The sequence below is a fragment of the Schistocerca gregaria genome, chromosome 9 (genome assembly GCF_023897955.1).
Source record: "Schistocerca gregaria isolate iqSchGreg1 chromosome 9, iqSchGreg1.2, whole genome shotgun sequence".
Lineage (NCBI taxonomy): Eukaryota > Metazoa > Arthropoda > Insecta > Orthoptera > Acrididae > Schistocerca > Schistocerca gregaria.
The window spans coordinates 27,134,680-27,147,975 of NC_064928.1; the positions used below are offsets into that span (position 1 = coordinate 27,134,680).

At 37.9% G+C, this 13,296-nt stretch overlaps 1 protein-coding gene across 1 annotated transcript in view; it reads left to right on the forward strand.

The window, feature by feature from the left end:
- Positions 1–13,296, forward strand: part of LOC126291553 (collagenase-like) — a 163,288-nt gene that overhangs the window by 77,047 nt on the left and 72,945 nt on the right. The window contains exon 4 of the mRNA XM_049985064.1: positions 3,146–3,244. Coding sequence (XP_049841021.1) covers positions 3,146–3,244 — 99 coding nt within the window. The remainder of the gene's footprint in view (positions 1–3,145; positions 3,245–13,296) is intronic.

Here is a 13,296-nt window from a genome sequence, read left to right on the forward strand (position 1 = left end):
CAGCAACTGTTGTGCAGAAGTTCGGCTGGGAGCTGTCTGGTCATCCAGTATACAGTTCTGATCTTGCTCCCAGCGACTTCTATCTTTTCTTGAACCTCAAGAAATTCCTGTACTTTGGCCAGCGTTTTCACAATGACTAAGAGCTGAAGACGACTATTGCATGCTGGTTGCCTTAACAATCAGCAGACATCTACAACACAGGAACACAAAAATTGATATCACAATATGACGAATGTCTCAATTGTTTTGGTGACTGTGTCGAAAAATAGCTCAAACATTTGCTATGGCTGTTGCCAATAAAGTTTTTCATGTAACTGTGTTGTATTTGTTTTAAAACACTAGGGTAACTTACTTTCTAGATGCGCCTTATAAGTATGTAAAATGTATTCAACCTGGTAATGTGTGTATTGTCATCAAGTAACGTCGTGTTTTCCATTTACAGAAGAAAATGGACCATAAGAATAAAATGCAATTGATGAGAAGTCTTACTAAGATCCTATGGGTCTTTAATAAGCGTAAAATCAAGTACATCAGCAACACATACATAATACGATTTATTTTAGGGGAGGAAGGAATGAGATCCTCGATTTTAGGAAGAAATAAATTGTTTCATCGTGTCATATCATTTAAACTGCCGAATGTCATGGATTGTTTATAAATACACGCACACAAGCTACTATGAACAACATAGTGAAGGCATTATTGTAGCCCCGGGAATAGACAACATTCCTTTAGAACTACAGATAGCCTTGTGCGAACCAGCCATGACACAACTCTATCATCTGCTGAGCAAGATGTATGAGACAGGTGAAATACTCTCAGACTTCAAGAAGAATATAATAATTCCAATCCCATAGAAAGCAGCTGTTAACAGGTGAGAAAATTACCGAACTATCAAATTAATAAGTCACAGCTGCAAAATACTAACACTAGTTCTTTACAGATGAAGAGAAAAACTGGTAGAAGCCGAACTCAGGGAAGATCATTTTGGATTTCATAGAAATGCTGGAACACGTGAGGCAATACTGACCCTACGACTTGTCTTAAAAGCTAGATTATGGAAAGGGAAACCTATGTTTCTATCATTTGTAGACTTAGAGAAAGCTTTGACAATAATGAATAGAATACTCTTTTCAAATTCTGAAGGTGGCAGAGGTGAAATACAAGGAGCAAAAGGCTACTAACAGTTTGTACAGAAACCAGATGGCAGTTGTAAGAGCCGAGGAGCATGAAAGGGAAGCAGTGGTTGGGAAGGGAGTGAGACAGGGTTGTAGCCTATCCCTGATGTTATTTAATCCACATATTGAGCAAGCAGTAAAGGAAACAAAACAAAAATTTGAAATATTAATTAAAATCCACAGAGAAGAAATTGGTTCAAATGGCTCTGAGCACTATGGGACGTAACATCTGCGGTCATCAGTCCCCTACACTTACAAGTACTTAAACCTAACTAACTTGAGGATATCACACACATCCATGCCCAAGGCAGGATTCGAACCTGTAACTATAGCAGCAGCGCGGTTCCAGACTTGAAGCGCCTAGAACCGCTCGGTCACAACGGCCGGCCATGTAGAAGAAATAAAAACCTTGAGGGATGCCAATGACATTGTAAGTCTCTCAGAGACAGTAAAGTACCGGGAACAGAATGGACAGTGTCTTGGAAGGATATAAGATGCACACCAACAAAGGGAAACGAGAATAATGGAATGTAGTCGAATTAAATCAGATGATGCTGAAGGAGTTAGATTGGGAAACGAGATACGTAAAGTAGTACATGAGTTCTGCTATTTGGGGTGGTAAGTAACTGATGATGGTCGAAGTAGAGAGGAAATAAAAGGTTGATAGCCAATGACATGGAAAGAGCTTCTGAAGAAGAGAAATTTGTTAACATAGACAATAGATTTAAGTCTCAGGCAGTCCCTTCTGAAAGTATGTGTATTGAATGTAACTATGTATGGAATTGAGACATGGACTATAAATAGTTTAGACAAGAGAAGAATAGAAGCTTTTGAAAGAATGCCAAGTATTAAAGCGTAGCTCACAGAACTAATGAAGAGGTACTGAATAGAACTGGGGAGAAGAGGAATTTGTGGTACAACTTGACTAGAAGAAGGGATCGGTTGGTAGGACACCAACTTCGTATTGGAAGGCAGAGTGGAGGGTAAAAATCGCGGAGGGAGGCCAAGGCATGAATAAACTAAGCAGATTCCGAAGTATGTAGGTTGCAGTAGGTACTTGGAAGTTAAGAAGCTTGTAGAGGATGGAATAGCATGGAGAGCAGCATCAAATCAGTCGTTGGACTGAAGACAAGAACAACACACAACAGCTATCGTCTGTAATCGTTTTGCAATTTGTTTTGACCTTTTGATTTTACTAGACAGTAAACGACAATATTATCTGGAAACAAACTTATACATCCCCTCCATGACCTAGGGGAACGCCAGAAATCACCTTGTGATATCTCAATGACTTTCCATCAGTTACTATGAACTGTGACCTCTCACACAAGAAATCACGAATTCAGTCGCATAACTGAGACGATATTTCATAAGCACGCACTTTGATTACAAGCTGCAGGGTGAAGCAGGGTGTGAAAGGCCGCCTGTATGTTTAGAAATACGGCATTAGTTTGAAATCCCTTGTCGATAGCACTCAACACATCGTCTGTGTAACGAATTAATTCTATTTCTCGAGAACGACGTCTCCTAAATCTGAGTTGACTATGTATCAATAGATTGTTATCTTCGACTTAATTCATCTCCCTATACCACTAAGACGATGAAAGGAAAGAGAAAAAGGAATACATAAGCTCATGTCAGATGAAAGTGTGAGCTGACAGGTGACGGAACATAGGTGGTTGTAGCATGGTCCAATATTCATCACTTAGTAATAATGGTTCCTTGTAAGGACACTCTCGCGTAACAGTTGGCAACTGCTTTCAAGGCGTGCCACTTTTATACTGGTAACCGCCTGTGTTACCACCTCATAATATGGCTGGTCAGGATTTGTTGTCAAGCTCACATGAGGATTGCAAAGGTGTGTTATTTCAATCTATGTCCTTTGTTAGACAGTACTGCTTTCTAGATTTAGAGAATCCAAACATAAAATGTTGTCAGTATAAATAATTTAATATTTTGTCTTGAAGGTTTCATTGAGGTGATGATGTTAACTTCCTTCAGCGAGGTCAATGAAACCTTTGTAGGAAGAACTGCCTTGCTCAGCGGCTGGGGACAAACAGGTGATGGTAAGTTGCCAGCTAAGTTTAATTTGTGATGTAGTACTGAATTAAGTTTGTTTCTGTCATTTAGAACCTATAGAACACCTTGCCATTTAGTAGAAAGTATGGCATTGTTGGGCATGTATTATTATTTGCGCAACGAAATATAGCTGGAATTCAGTAATGACCATTTGAATATTAAGAAAGAAATTAACATTTCTTTCAGTAGCGTTATCCAGTGTTGACTACTCTCAAGTACACTTTTTATGGAATTGATAGTTTAGCAAATATTATATAACTAGTGTAAGGATATATTGCTCGTTTCACTTGCATATGTAGGGTGTTCAGAAATTCCCGTTACAGCCTTGTATGACTTGTAGAGGGGAGTGAGTACATGGTATTTCGAATAGGAACCCATGTCTGGAAACATACCGTTTCTATTCTACCATGGTTTCAACTCAGATTTTTAAGTATCCACTTCATCTCGAAGAACTGAATTGGGCCTAACGCAGTACGATTATTAGGCAACAGTTTGAAAGGAAACATAAACGAAATATTCATTTATCACTGAAACACTTGTATTTGTATTAACACACATCACATTCCATAACAAAAAGGAATTAAGCATCTATATGTACAGAAAACTCCTGACTCATTACAACTACAGACTGATGTGGCGACCACCAACGTTGTTACAGGCATTCTACCTCTGGAGCAAATTCCTGTACAAACTCTCCATCCCTCCCGGTGTCTCTTCAGATTCTAGTGCAGAGGCCAGAACTTGTGCTAGTAGATCTTACTCTGTCCCTACAAGAGTTTTGTAAATTAAGCTTTGCATACAACTCCACATCAGGTGACTGTCTGATGTAGTAGACTACATTTCACCCTATGTACCCCACTGCAACCAGGACAAGAAACTCTGAAATGTTTCTCTATCTATCAGGATACATTGACACGTTATGCATCTTAATTGAAACTGTTGTAGAACAGAAAAGGTACGTTTCGAGATGTGGGATCCCATTCAAAATATTATGAACTCACTCCCCTCTACACGTCCAAACTTTTATAACGAAATGTCCAAAGACCCTGTTTAGGTGAAGAAAGTAATTACCCTTTCATAACAACCAGACATGCCTGACACAGTATCAGCCTGAAAGTATTGAAGAACAGGTATCTACAAGCACACGCATCTAGATCCTTTGAGAGCTTGGCGTGTCTACAAACATCAGTCACGACTGACAAGTCAGTTAGAAGAACATTACCTTAGTCTAAGAAGCAGATTTAACCGCAAACTAGGCGCGACAGAGGAAATTATTAAACAATAAGACTTTTATTGGGTTTGACCACTGTTTACAGAAATTTAATTGAGTTGAATTTACAAGACAGCTTTGTGGTGAACTCTGGTCCGAATAATGGTTTCATAGAGCCCTCCAAAACCACTGTATCCTGTGTAAGCCTACCAATCACTGCATAATTAGTGCAACCCATGCCTATTTGAAACTGCTTACAGTAACCAGGTTACTACAACTCACTACAACTTTTATGCACTTGTGACTCCTAAAGCTTTCTTTCATTAACAGATTCAAAATTCCTCATTGCATCAAACCGTTTGCTATCACTGACCCCTCCTCTTAATTAAGTTATTCCACAAATGCCTTTTCTTCCCTAGTCGATTCCATGCCTCCTCTTTAATCGAATCTGCCCACCTAATCTTCAGAATTTTTCTGTAGCACCACATTTCAAAAGCTTCTTCACTATTTCAGCGATCCTTACAGTCTTCTCCCCACTACTAGCCACGCAAAAATAGCAACAACAGCAATAAGTGTGTCTAGAAGTGTTTTTGTTTGGGCTCTGGCAGGTGGGGAGCACGAATTGTGGAATTAGGTAGACATCAGAAGAATGGTAATCTGTGGGTTCCTGAAAGAGTTTATCTACAAGTTCTTTAATATAATGAGAGTAGGAAGCCTATTTCTATGAAAACAATCCACTGTCATGTGTTATTATATTATTTTTGTTATCATGTTGTTTATAAAATGATACAGCATACAAAACGTTTACTGGTAAATAAATTTAAAAAAGGACATGTCAGTCTTGATACAAGTGTCAGATAGTTGTAGATAAAGCAAACAAGTAAGAAAAGGGGAAAACTCTACATAAATGTATACTGAATTATATTATGCTTAAAGAACATTAGTTAACATAGCTAGAGAACCATTCCTAACTGAAATTCAGCATTACTTTGTTGCCTGGCTGAATGCATTACGAAGGAGGGCTTAGTGTAGTAGTCCAGACTGAAAATGGAAGTGGATGAAGAGGCACCCTTGTGACTACATTATATGTAATGTGCATCCTGTGCAATAGCAACGCATAATTTACCTGTGCCTCCCAGTGTGTCATTTAACGTGTGGGAGGCTAGATAACTATATGTACTCTGCACTGCCTGTCAACCTATTAAACTGCATACTCTTGACTGAAGTGTCAGTCGCATATTCTTACTGAGTTTTTCAGTGAAGCAGAACACTATTCGTCCTCAGTCTGTCTACAATGGCTGCGTACACTAGCCAGGTTGGTGAGGCGATGTGCACAGTGACGCCGTTGCCCGGAAGAACGTATTAACTGACATGACTCTTCCATCCATCTCCACTTTGAGAACATTTGAGACTCTCAGCTTGTTTATTGCTGATCTATTTAGAGTCCATTGTGATCAAAGTGACCACAGAATAAAGCACTCTGTGTATCAACACAATATTCTGGAGAGACAGAGAGACTGTACTTTCCTGTCTGCAAGTTGCATGTATTGAGCTACCTCTCTGCTGGCTGTGAACAGCATTGCCACGCTCCAAAATTGGAGTCTGTCGACCAAACTGCTATTACAGGAATTATTTCTGCCACTTTCAAAACATTACTGTCAATTGTGCTGTCTGCTCCCGGTAGCTGAATGGTCAGCGTGACAAATTGTCAATCCTCTGTGCCCGAGTTCAATTCCCGGCCGGCTCAGGGAATTTTCGCCACTCAGGGACTTAGTGTTATGCTGTCCTCATCATCATCCTATCATCTTCATCGACTGCAGGTCGTGAAAGTGCCATCAAATTGAAAGACCGCCACCCAGCAAACGGCCTGGCTGATGGAGGGGCCCCAACCCATATGATTAACTAAAAAAACTGACAATTCTCATATCTGGTAACTCCACTTCCATAAATAAATGACGAAAATAGGGCGATCTCCCTCCACTCGAAAGCTTTAGACTGTTCCTCCAATTATAGAGTGTTCTGTGAGATTCATTTGTATGTGTAGAGATCATGTACTGCTCATGTGAGTGCCACTTGCCGTTTTAATTACGTATTCCGTTCTTTGCATCCGAAATTACAGCCCATTCAATTGGTCTGAACCGCACAGTTTCCTCTCCCTTTGGAAACCTGCGTCAGTAAACACACTGTAGACTCCCTGTGGCGAAACAAGCTTTACAGCTCTGTAGGGGCCCTTGCTGCGTCCCTCGCGGGCGCTATATTTATGACCCATCCATATCCTGTGACACAGTATCTAAAAAAAGTCTTTTAAAGAAAAAACTGCATCAGAGCTCATCACCTCCTCTCGGTTCCATGTCTGAATTGCTACAAAATATATGTACACGCGAATGGGGCAAGGGATTATTTGGTATCGTATTCCAAGCAGCCATGTACACTTTCATTATCGTGTGATTTGCAGATTAAGTCTCCTACACCCAGAGTATGGCGTGTGACATATTATTCGAATCGTCTTGTGGAGGAAAAGCCTATGAAAGGTGGTAAAATGGATTGTCACCTTCTCAGTTTCTCATGGAAGGTAGTAAAAAATGGACTTCAACCTTACACTTGCATTGTATTCTTGTCACTTCTTCGATATTTCACAGAGGACAACATTCGTGACTAATGTCTTCAGGAAAGAGCTCCTTACCATGAATTTCACACTCAATGTTAATAAAATTCTTATTTTCAGAAATAATATTACTGCTATTTTCAGATTGGCAGCAGTACTCGTTATTAACAGATTTAATTCTGTTACCTTTTCCAAGAAACTATCCATTCCATTCAGTTTATGATACAAGTCTTTTGTTGTCCCTAACTGATATAAAATAAGATTACAACATGATGCACATTAATATACGAAAATGACTAATTACTTAATAGAATATGAAGGTGTAAAAGCTGTTTACTGGTACAATCACATTAGTTTTGTATGTATAGGTTACAATAACTCTTAAAAATCTTCCTTATGGTATCTCCCATATTTAAAGATACAGAGTGACTTCATTATTAATTAAAATACAGTTCTTTCCTTGCATTTAGTTACATATGTTCTGGTAGTTAAATAGTCTGAGATGTTTTCGCTCTGATATGTGCTGTAATCGATGGAATCAGATTCATCATATTTCAAGTATGAGGGATTAGTGAGATGTCATTTCCCAAGATTCTTATGTCAACGTGAACTGTGTATCTTTCCATATTATGTTAACGATGGAGTGATTGGTGCTTAAGCAAATCTGAGAACTGACTGTGTACATGAGATTCATATCTTTACAATTAGATGCATTTAACACATTTGCCACCAAATAGATCAGAAATTTATGAGCAAAATTAAAATTTGTTACAAGTATATTGTGTGCAATGAATGATAACTGATATCTAAGTATATTATGATTTCACCACCAAGTATACAAGGAACAGTCATTTAGCATCATTTTGCATTGCACTGATGATGGGCAACAAATTAGAAATAATTAGAATTATAACACATGAGAGAACTTCTTTTGAACAGTGACTGATGCTGTAATGTCTTGCCCTTCTTTGCATAGTAAGAAAATAATGAAGAAATTTTCCATGGATGACTGTAAAAATCTATAAGATCTATAAATTTCATGTATTTTTATATGTTGCCATTCACTTTAGGAGCTGCAGGCTTTTCAAAAATTACAAAAATTACTTCAGAAAACTAATGTTTCTCCAAATGTGAAAACATGTTCCAAATTACTTTGTATGCATAAACGACGACCGATAGGTTGGTCAGCAGCGACTTTTCGCTGATGATGTTGTACTGTATGGGAAAGTGTCGTCGAATAATGGTTGGAGGATATAGGATGACTTCTTAATTGTGTGATGTATTCACTTGCTCTAAATTGAGAAAAATACAAGGTAATACAGATAAGTAGGGAAAACTATTCTGTAAATCTGGAATGCACTGTTAGTTGTGTCCTACTTGACACAGTCATTTCTATTAAACGTATGGGGATAACTGTGCAAACCAATGTAGCATGGAACGCCCTTGTAAGTTTGATATTAAGGAAGGTGAATGGTTGACTTCAGGTTGCTGGAAGCGTATTACAGAGTAGCTCATCTATAAAGGAGGCCACATAAAGAACACAGTGACCTATTGTTGAGTACTCCTCTAGTGTTTGTGGCCCCCACCATGTAAGTGTAGATTTAGATATGTCCTGTTAATAGTTGCAGTAATACTCTGCTATGGTGGTTTAAATGAATAGTTAGTACATGGGATTGCTATCTTGGTGTTTGGTCGACTTGTGGCTTGAGACATGTCATGAGGACAGAGGCAGTGAAGGGTGTCTCATGTGAGTTCTGCAAGATGGTTTTTCAGAGTAATTTTGTGGCCTTCAATGTGGGTATAGATGGTTTTGGTATTGCAGTAAACTTTTGTGACATTGATGGAGGGTCAGTGGTACGCCCTTGTGTTTTTGAATGTTGTGTAAGCTATTGAGAAAAGGATGGCAATATAATCACTTGCAAGTGGATTGGTGACATTCATCTTAGGTGGTTGGTTGAGGTGAGGATGGTGTCAGAGGGGACTGCTTTCAGGTCAAATGTACTGGGATAAGGGAACCTGGTCAGCTCTTAGAGTGATAGAAACCAGACGCCACTGGTCAAGTTTGCCAAGGAAGCGTCTATTCATGTTAACAGCTATGGGAATAATGTGTATTGGGGCTATCTGGTTAATGTGTACAATGAAGGCTTTGTAAGCAGAGTATTTGAGACTGATACAGTCGGTGACACCTGTTACTGTCACACTCTTGAAGTAAGTGATATACATGATGTGCTTGTGTGTGCAGTGTTGGATGACATGCAAATTATGCTGGGCAGTAGTCAGACTGTTTAGTGAAAGGTGAATGAATGGATAAAGTTGGGGGCTAGCATGCAAATTAGAGGGAATGGATGTCACTTATTAGGATCTTGAGCTGCAGTTGTGCCATAGTGCGTTAGGTAGGAGTGTTGTTGGGCACCATTTCAGAGAAGAATATCAAGATGGCTGAAGAGGAATTGCAACTGCTTTAGAGAGTAGGTAACAACGTAAGCAGATCGAGTTGATAAGACTTGCTGTTGGAGGTTATGTAGCTGTTCAAAGAGAGGAATTTTCTGGAGCACACTAATAATAAAATATATGTGATATCTTCAGCAGTGGGGGGTGGGATACCAGGAATATTGGTGGTGAGGAGTTGGTTACTTAGATGGTTACTTAGTTTGTTTCATGTTCCATAGATAATTTGCATGTAACTCATAGTGATCTGGATGAGTCCATTTAAGTTTCACATAGCAAATTAATTTGTAAATATAGCTACATGATGGGCATATGTATAGTTGCTTTTCATTTTTCATTATTGTTATTAATTATACAGATGTGAGTTCATAATTCCTTTTGCACATTAAAATAGTAGAAATTCTTCTATGAAACAGCCCGAGCTGCAAGAAGAAACTATTTCAGTTTGTTTTCTAATTTTACTTTGCTATCTCTTAGATGTTTTCTAGCGCTGAGTAGGTTATCAACAACATTAGTTGCAGCATTGTGCATCTCTTATTGTACTCAAGAAACGTTTATCTCAGAGTAATGAATGTCTTTCTCCTTCTGGTGTTGCAATTAAGTCATCATTGTTCCTTTTGAACTGCACCAGATTATTTACAAAAATAATGATAAGAATATAAATACAATGTGCAGCAGTAGTCAGAAAGCCCACCTCCTCAAATCGCTTGCAACAAAATGGTCATGGGTGAGCACCACTTATAATGTTTGCAGCACATTTCTGAACAATGATCACTTGCTCCATTAAAAATGAGTGGCCCTAAAACATTATTACACATGTAATAGTTGACTGAAATACCAACAATTATAAATGCAAACGTGGCTGCTAAGATGTTTTAAGAGTTTAAAAAGTCCTTTATCCATTTTAGATCCTCATCAAGTGGACACAAAAAAATTTAGAAGTTTCCACCCGATTTATTATTTCCTCATCATGTATTACGCTTATCATTGATATTCAACCACAACACATGCACAACTGAATATAATGTCTCTTTGAAACTGAGACCATTCGCAGAAAACCAGTCTATGGTACATTTAAGAACACTGTTTGCCACTTCTTCTGTTGCTGTATGTATGTTTGGACTGATTATAATATAATTGTCATAGCAAAAGGAATTAATTTGGCTTAATGTATATTAGATAGAAGAATATTTTCATATATGATGAAGACTAGGGGATCAAAGACTGATTCTTGGGGAGTCCCATACATGATTTCTCAACCATCAGAATAATGTCTCCAGACAATATTGCTTAAATTTCGAAATACAACTTTGTGCATTCATTTGGTGTGACATAACGTTGTCCATTTGTTGGCTAGATAATGAATCCCATAAAACTGTAGTTTATGTAGGAGAATATTGTGATTCACAGTCAAAGGCCTTATTTCATTCTTGTGAAATTTTGTAAATTTGAATGAATGAGTAGGTGGTATACTGAGTTGAGCAACTTTGCTGAGGATATTATTGTTGTCCAGATGAGGTACTATTATAGAATACATCGCCTTCTCTAAAAATTTGGGGAATGCGGTCAGCAGTGAAACAGGTTGGTAATTATTGACGTCTCTCCCATCACCTTCCTTGAAGATTGGTTTAACAACATCATATTTCAGTCTCTATGGAAAAATGCCTTGAATTTGTGATCCATTACAGGTTTCTGGTAAGACAGGACTTATTATACTTGAACAAATCTTTACCACTTGGTTGGAAACACCATCAAAATCAGATGAGATTTAGTTTTAGAGGCAATATATAATTTCCTAAATCTTGGAAGGAGAAGCTGGTGATACATTCATATGACTGAATTATATGATGATTTATTTTTCAACAGACTGCTATGATTTTAAACTTTAACTGTTTTTGCTCTATTGTCTCTGCTATATTTAAGATATGATTATTGGAGATATTTGTTACCTGTGAGTCATCACTTATCACTTACAGCCCTTCCATTCAGTTCAGTTGTGATGTTACCCTATCTATGGCTGGTTGTCCTGTCCCTCATTTCACTACGTTATATGTAGCATTCAGTCTGTTATCACAGTTACCGGTTTCTGAAATTATGTACATGTTTCCTGACTTTTTTAATCTTTTTTCTTAGTAATTTTGAGTATTTAGCAGTTTGCAACTACTGCAGCATCTGTCTTTGTTCCTCGCCACAGATGGGTATATTTACTTTTTCCTTACACAAGGTACTTTAACCTATTCAGTGAAATGTGTTTTTATATGGCTGTTTAATATCCTTTCTGATTAGCTTATGTGGACAGCTATTATCAGTTATTTATTTTATCAGGGAATAACTACTATTGCACCATAAATTTCAACATGGGTAATTTCCTGTATTGAGTTATTTATTTTATCATGGAACCGAATAAATTTTATGTTAACAATTATTTAATCATAAATTTCATCATGGGATTTTTCTTGTAAACTATTCTTAAAAACATTTGTCTTGTAGTCATTAATTATTGTAACTAATTTAGACTCAGACATAAAAATCAGGTGCTCTCTTATTTAGCCTAACTAAGTGTGAACCATGATCATAGAGAGGATTTGTTCTTGGGTAATCAGTTATTTTCTTGATTTGAGTTTCATGAAAGAAAACATTATCAGTTAGTATCCCAGAATGCTTTAGAAAATCTATACTGAAGTAACCACAGTTTAGTAACTGCTTGATTCTGTCTGACAGATAGCATAGTAAAGAATCCAGATTCATCATCATCATCATCAGTGTTCTGGCCTAGCGCAGGTCTCTTTGCGGTCGTCTCATATGCTACCCTCATATACTCTATCTTGTGTGTCTTCTTCTTCATCATCTTCTTAGATCCACCATTGGTTCCACAGGATCCATCACTAAACAATCTCTTGTTTTCCACTGTTCCAACCAATTGTGTTTTCTCCTCCTGTTTAGTTTAAAATTTCTCTCTCCTCCCCCACTCTTCTCAACACACCCTCATTTCTCACTTTTTCTACTCATTTTTTTCTCTTCCATCATCCTTCAAATTTACGTTTCAAATGCTTCTAATCTTCTTTCATCCTCATTCCTCAGTGTCCATATCCTAGCTCAGTATAATGACACACTCACATAAAACACTTCGCTAGTATCTTCCTCAGCTTTGTGTCCATGCAGTCACCTAGAAGTCTCTTCTTCTTATCAAATATCCCCTTGGTAACTACTATATATGTTGTGAATCTGCTTGGTGTATTCATCTCTTGGTCTCCTTCTACGATTTTTACCCTCCACACTGCCCTCCAATGCTAAATTTGTAATCCCGTGATGCCTCAGAATATGTCCTACCAACTGGTCTCTTCTTCTTGTCAAGTGGTACCACAAACTCCTCTTCTCCCCAATTCTATTCAATACCTCCGCGATAGTTATGTGATCTATTTATCTAATCTTCACCACAGTGCGAAAGCTTCTATTCTTGTTCAAACTATTTATCGTCCATATTTCACTTCCATACAAATACTTTCAGAAATGACTTCCTGACACTTAAATCTATACTAGATGTTAACAAATTTCTCTTCTTCAGAAACTTATTTCTTGCCATTGCCAGTCTACATTTTATATCACCTCTACTTCGACCATCATCAGTTATTTTGCTCCCCATATAGGAAAACTCCTTTACTACTTTAAGTGTCTCATGTCCTAATCTACTTTCCTCAGCATCACCCGACTTAATTCGACTACATTCCGTTATCCTCGTTTTGCTTTTGTTCGTGTTCATCTTATAGCCTCCTTTC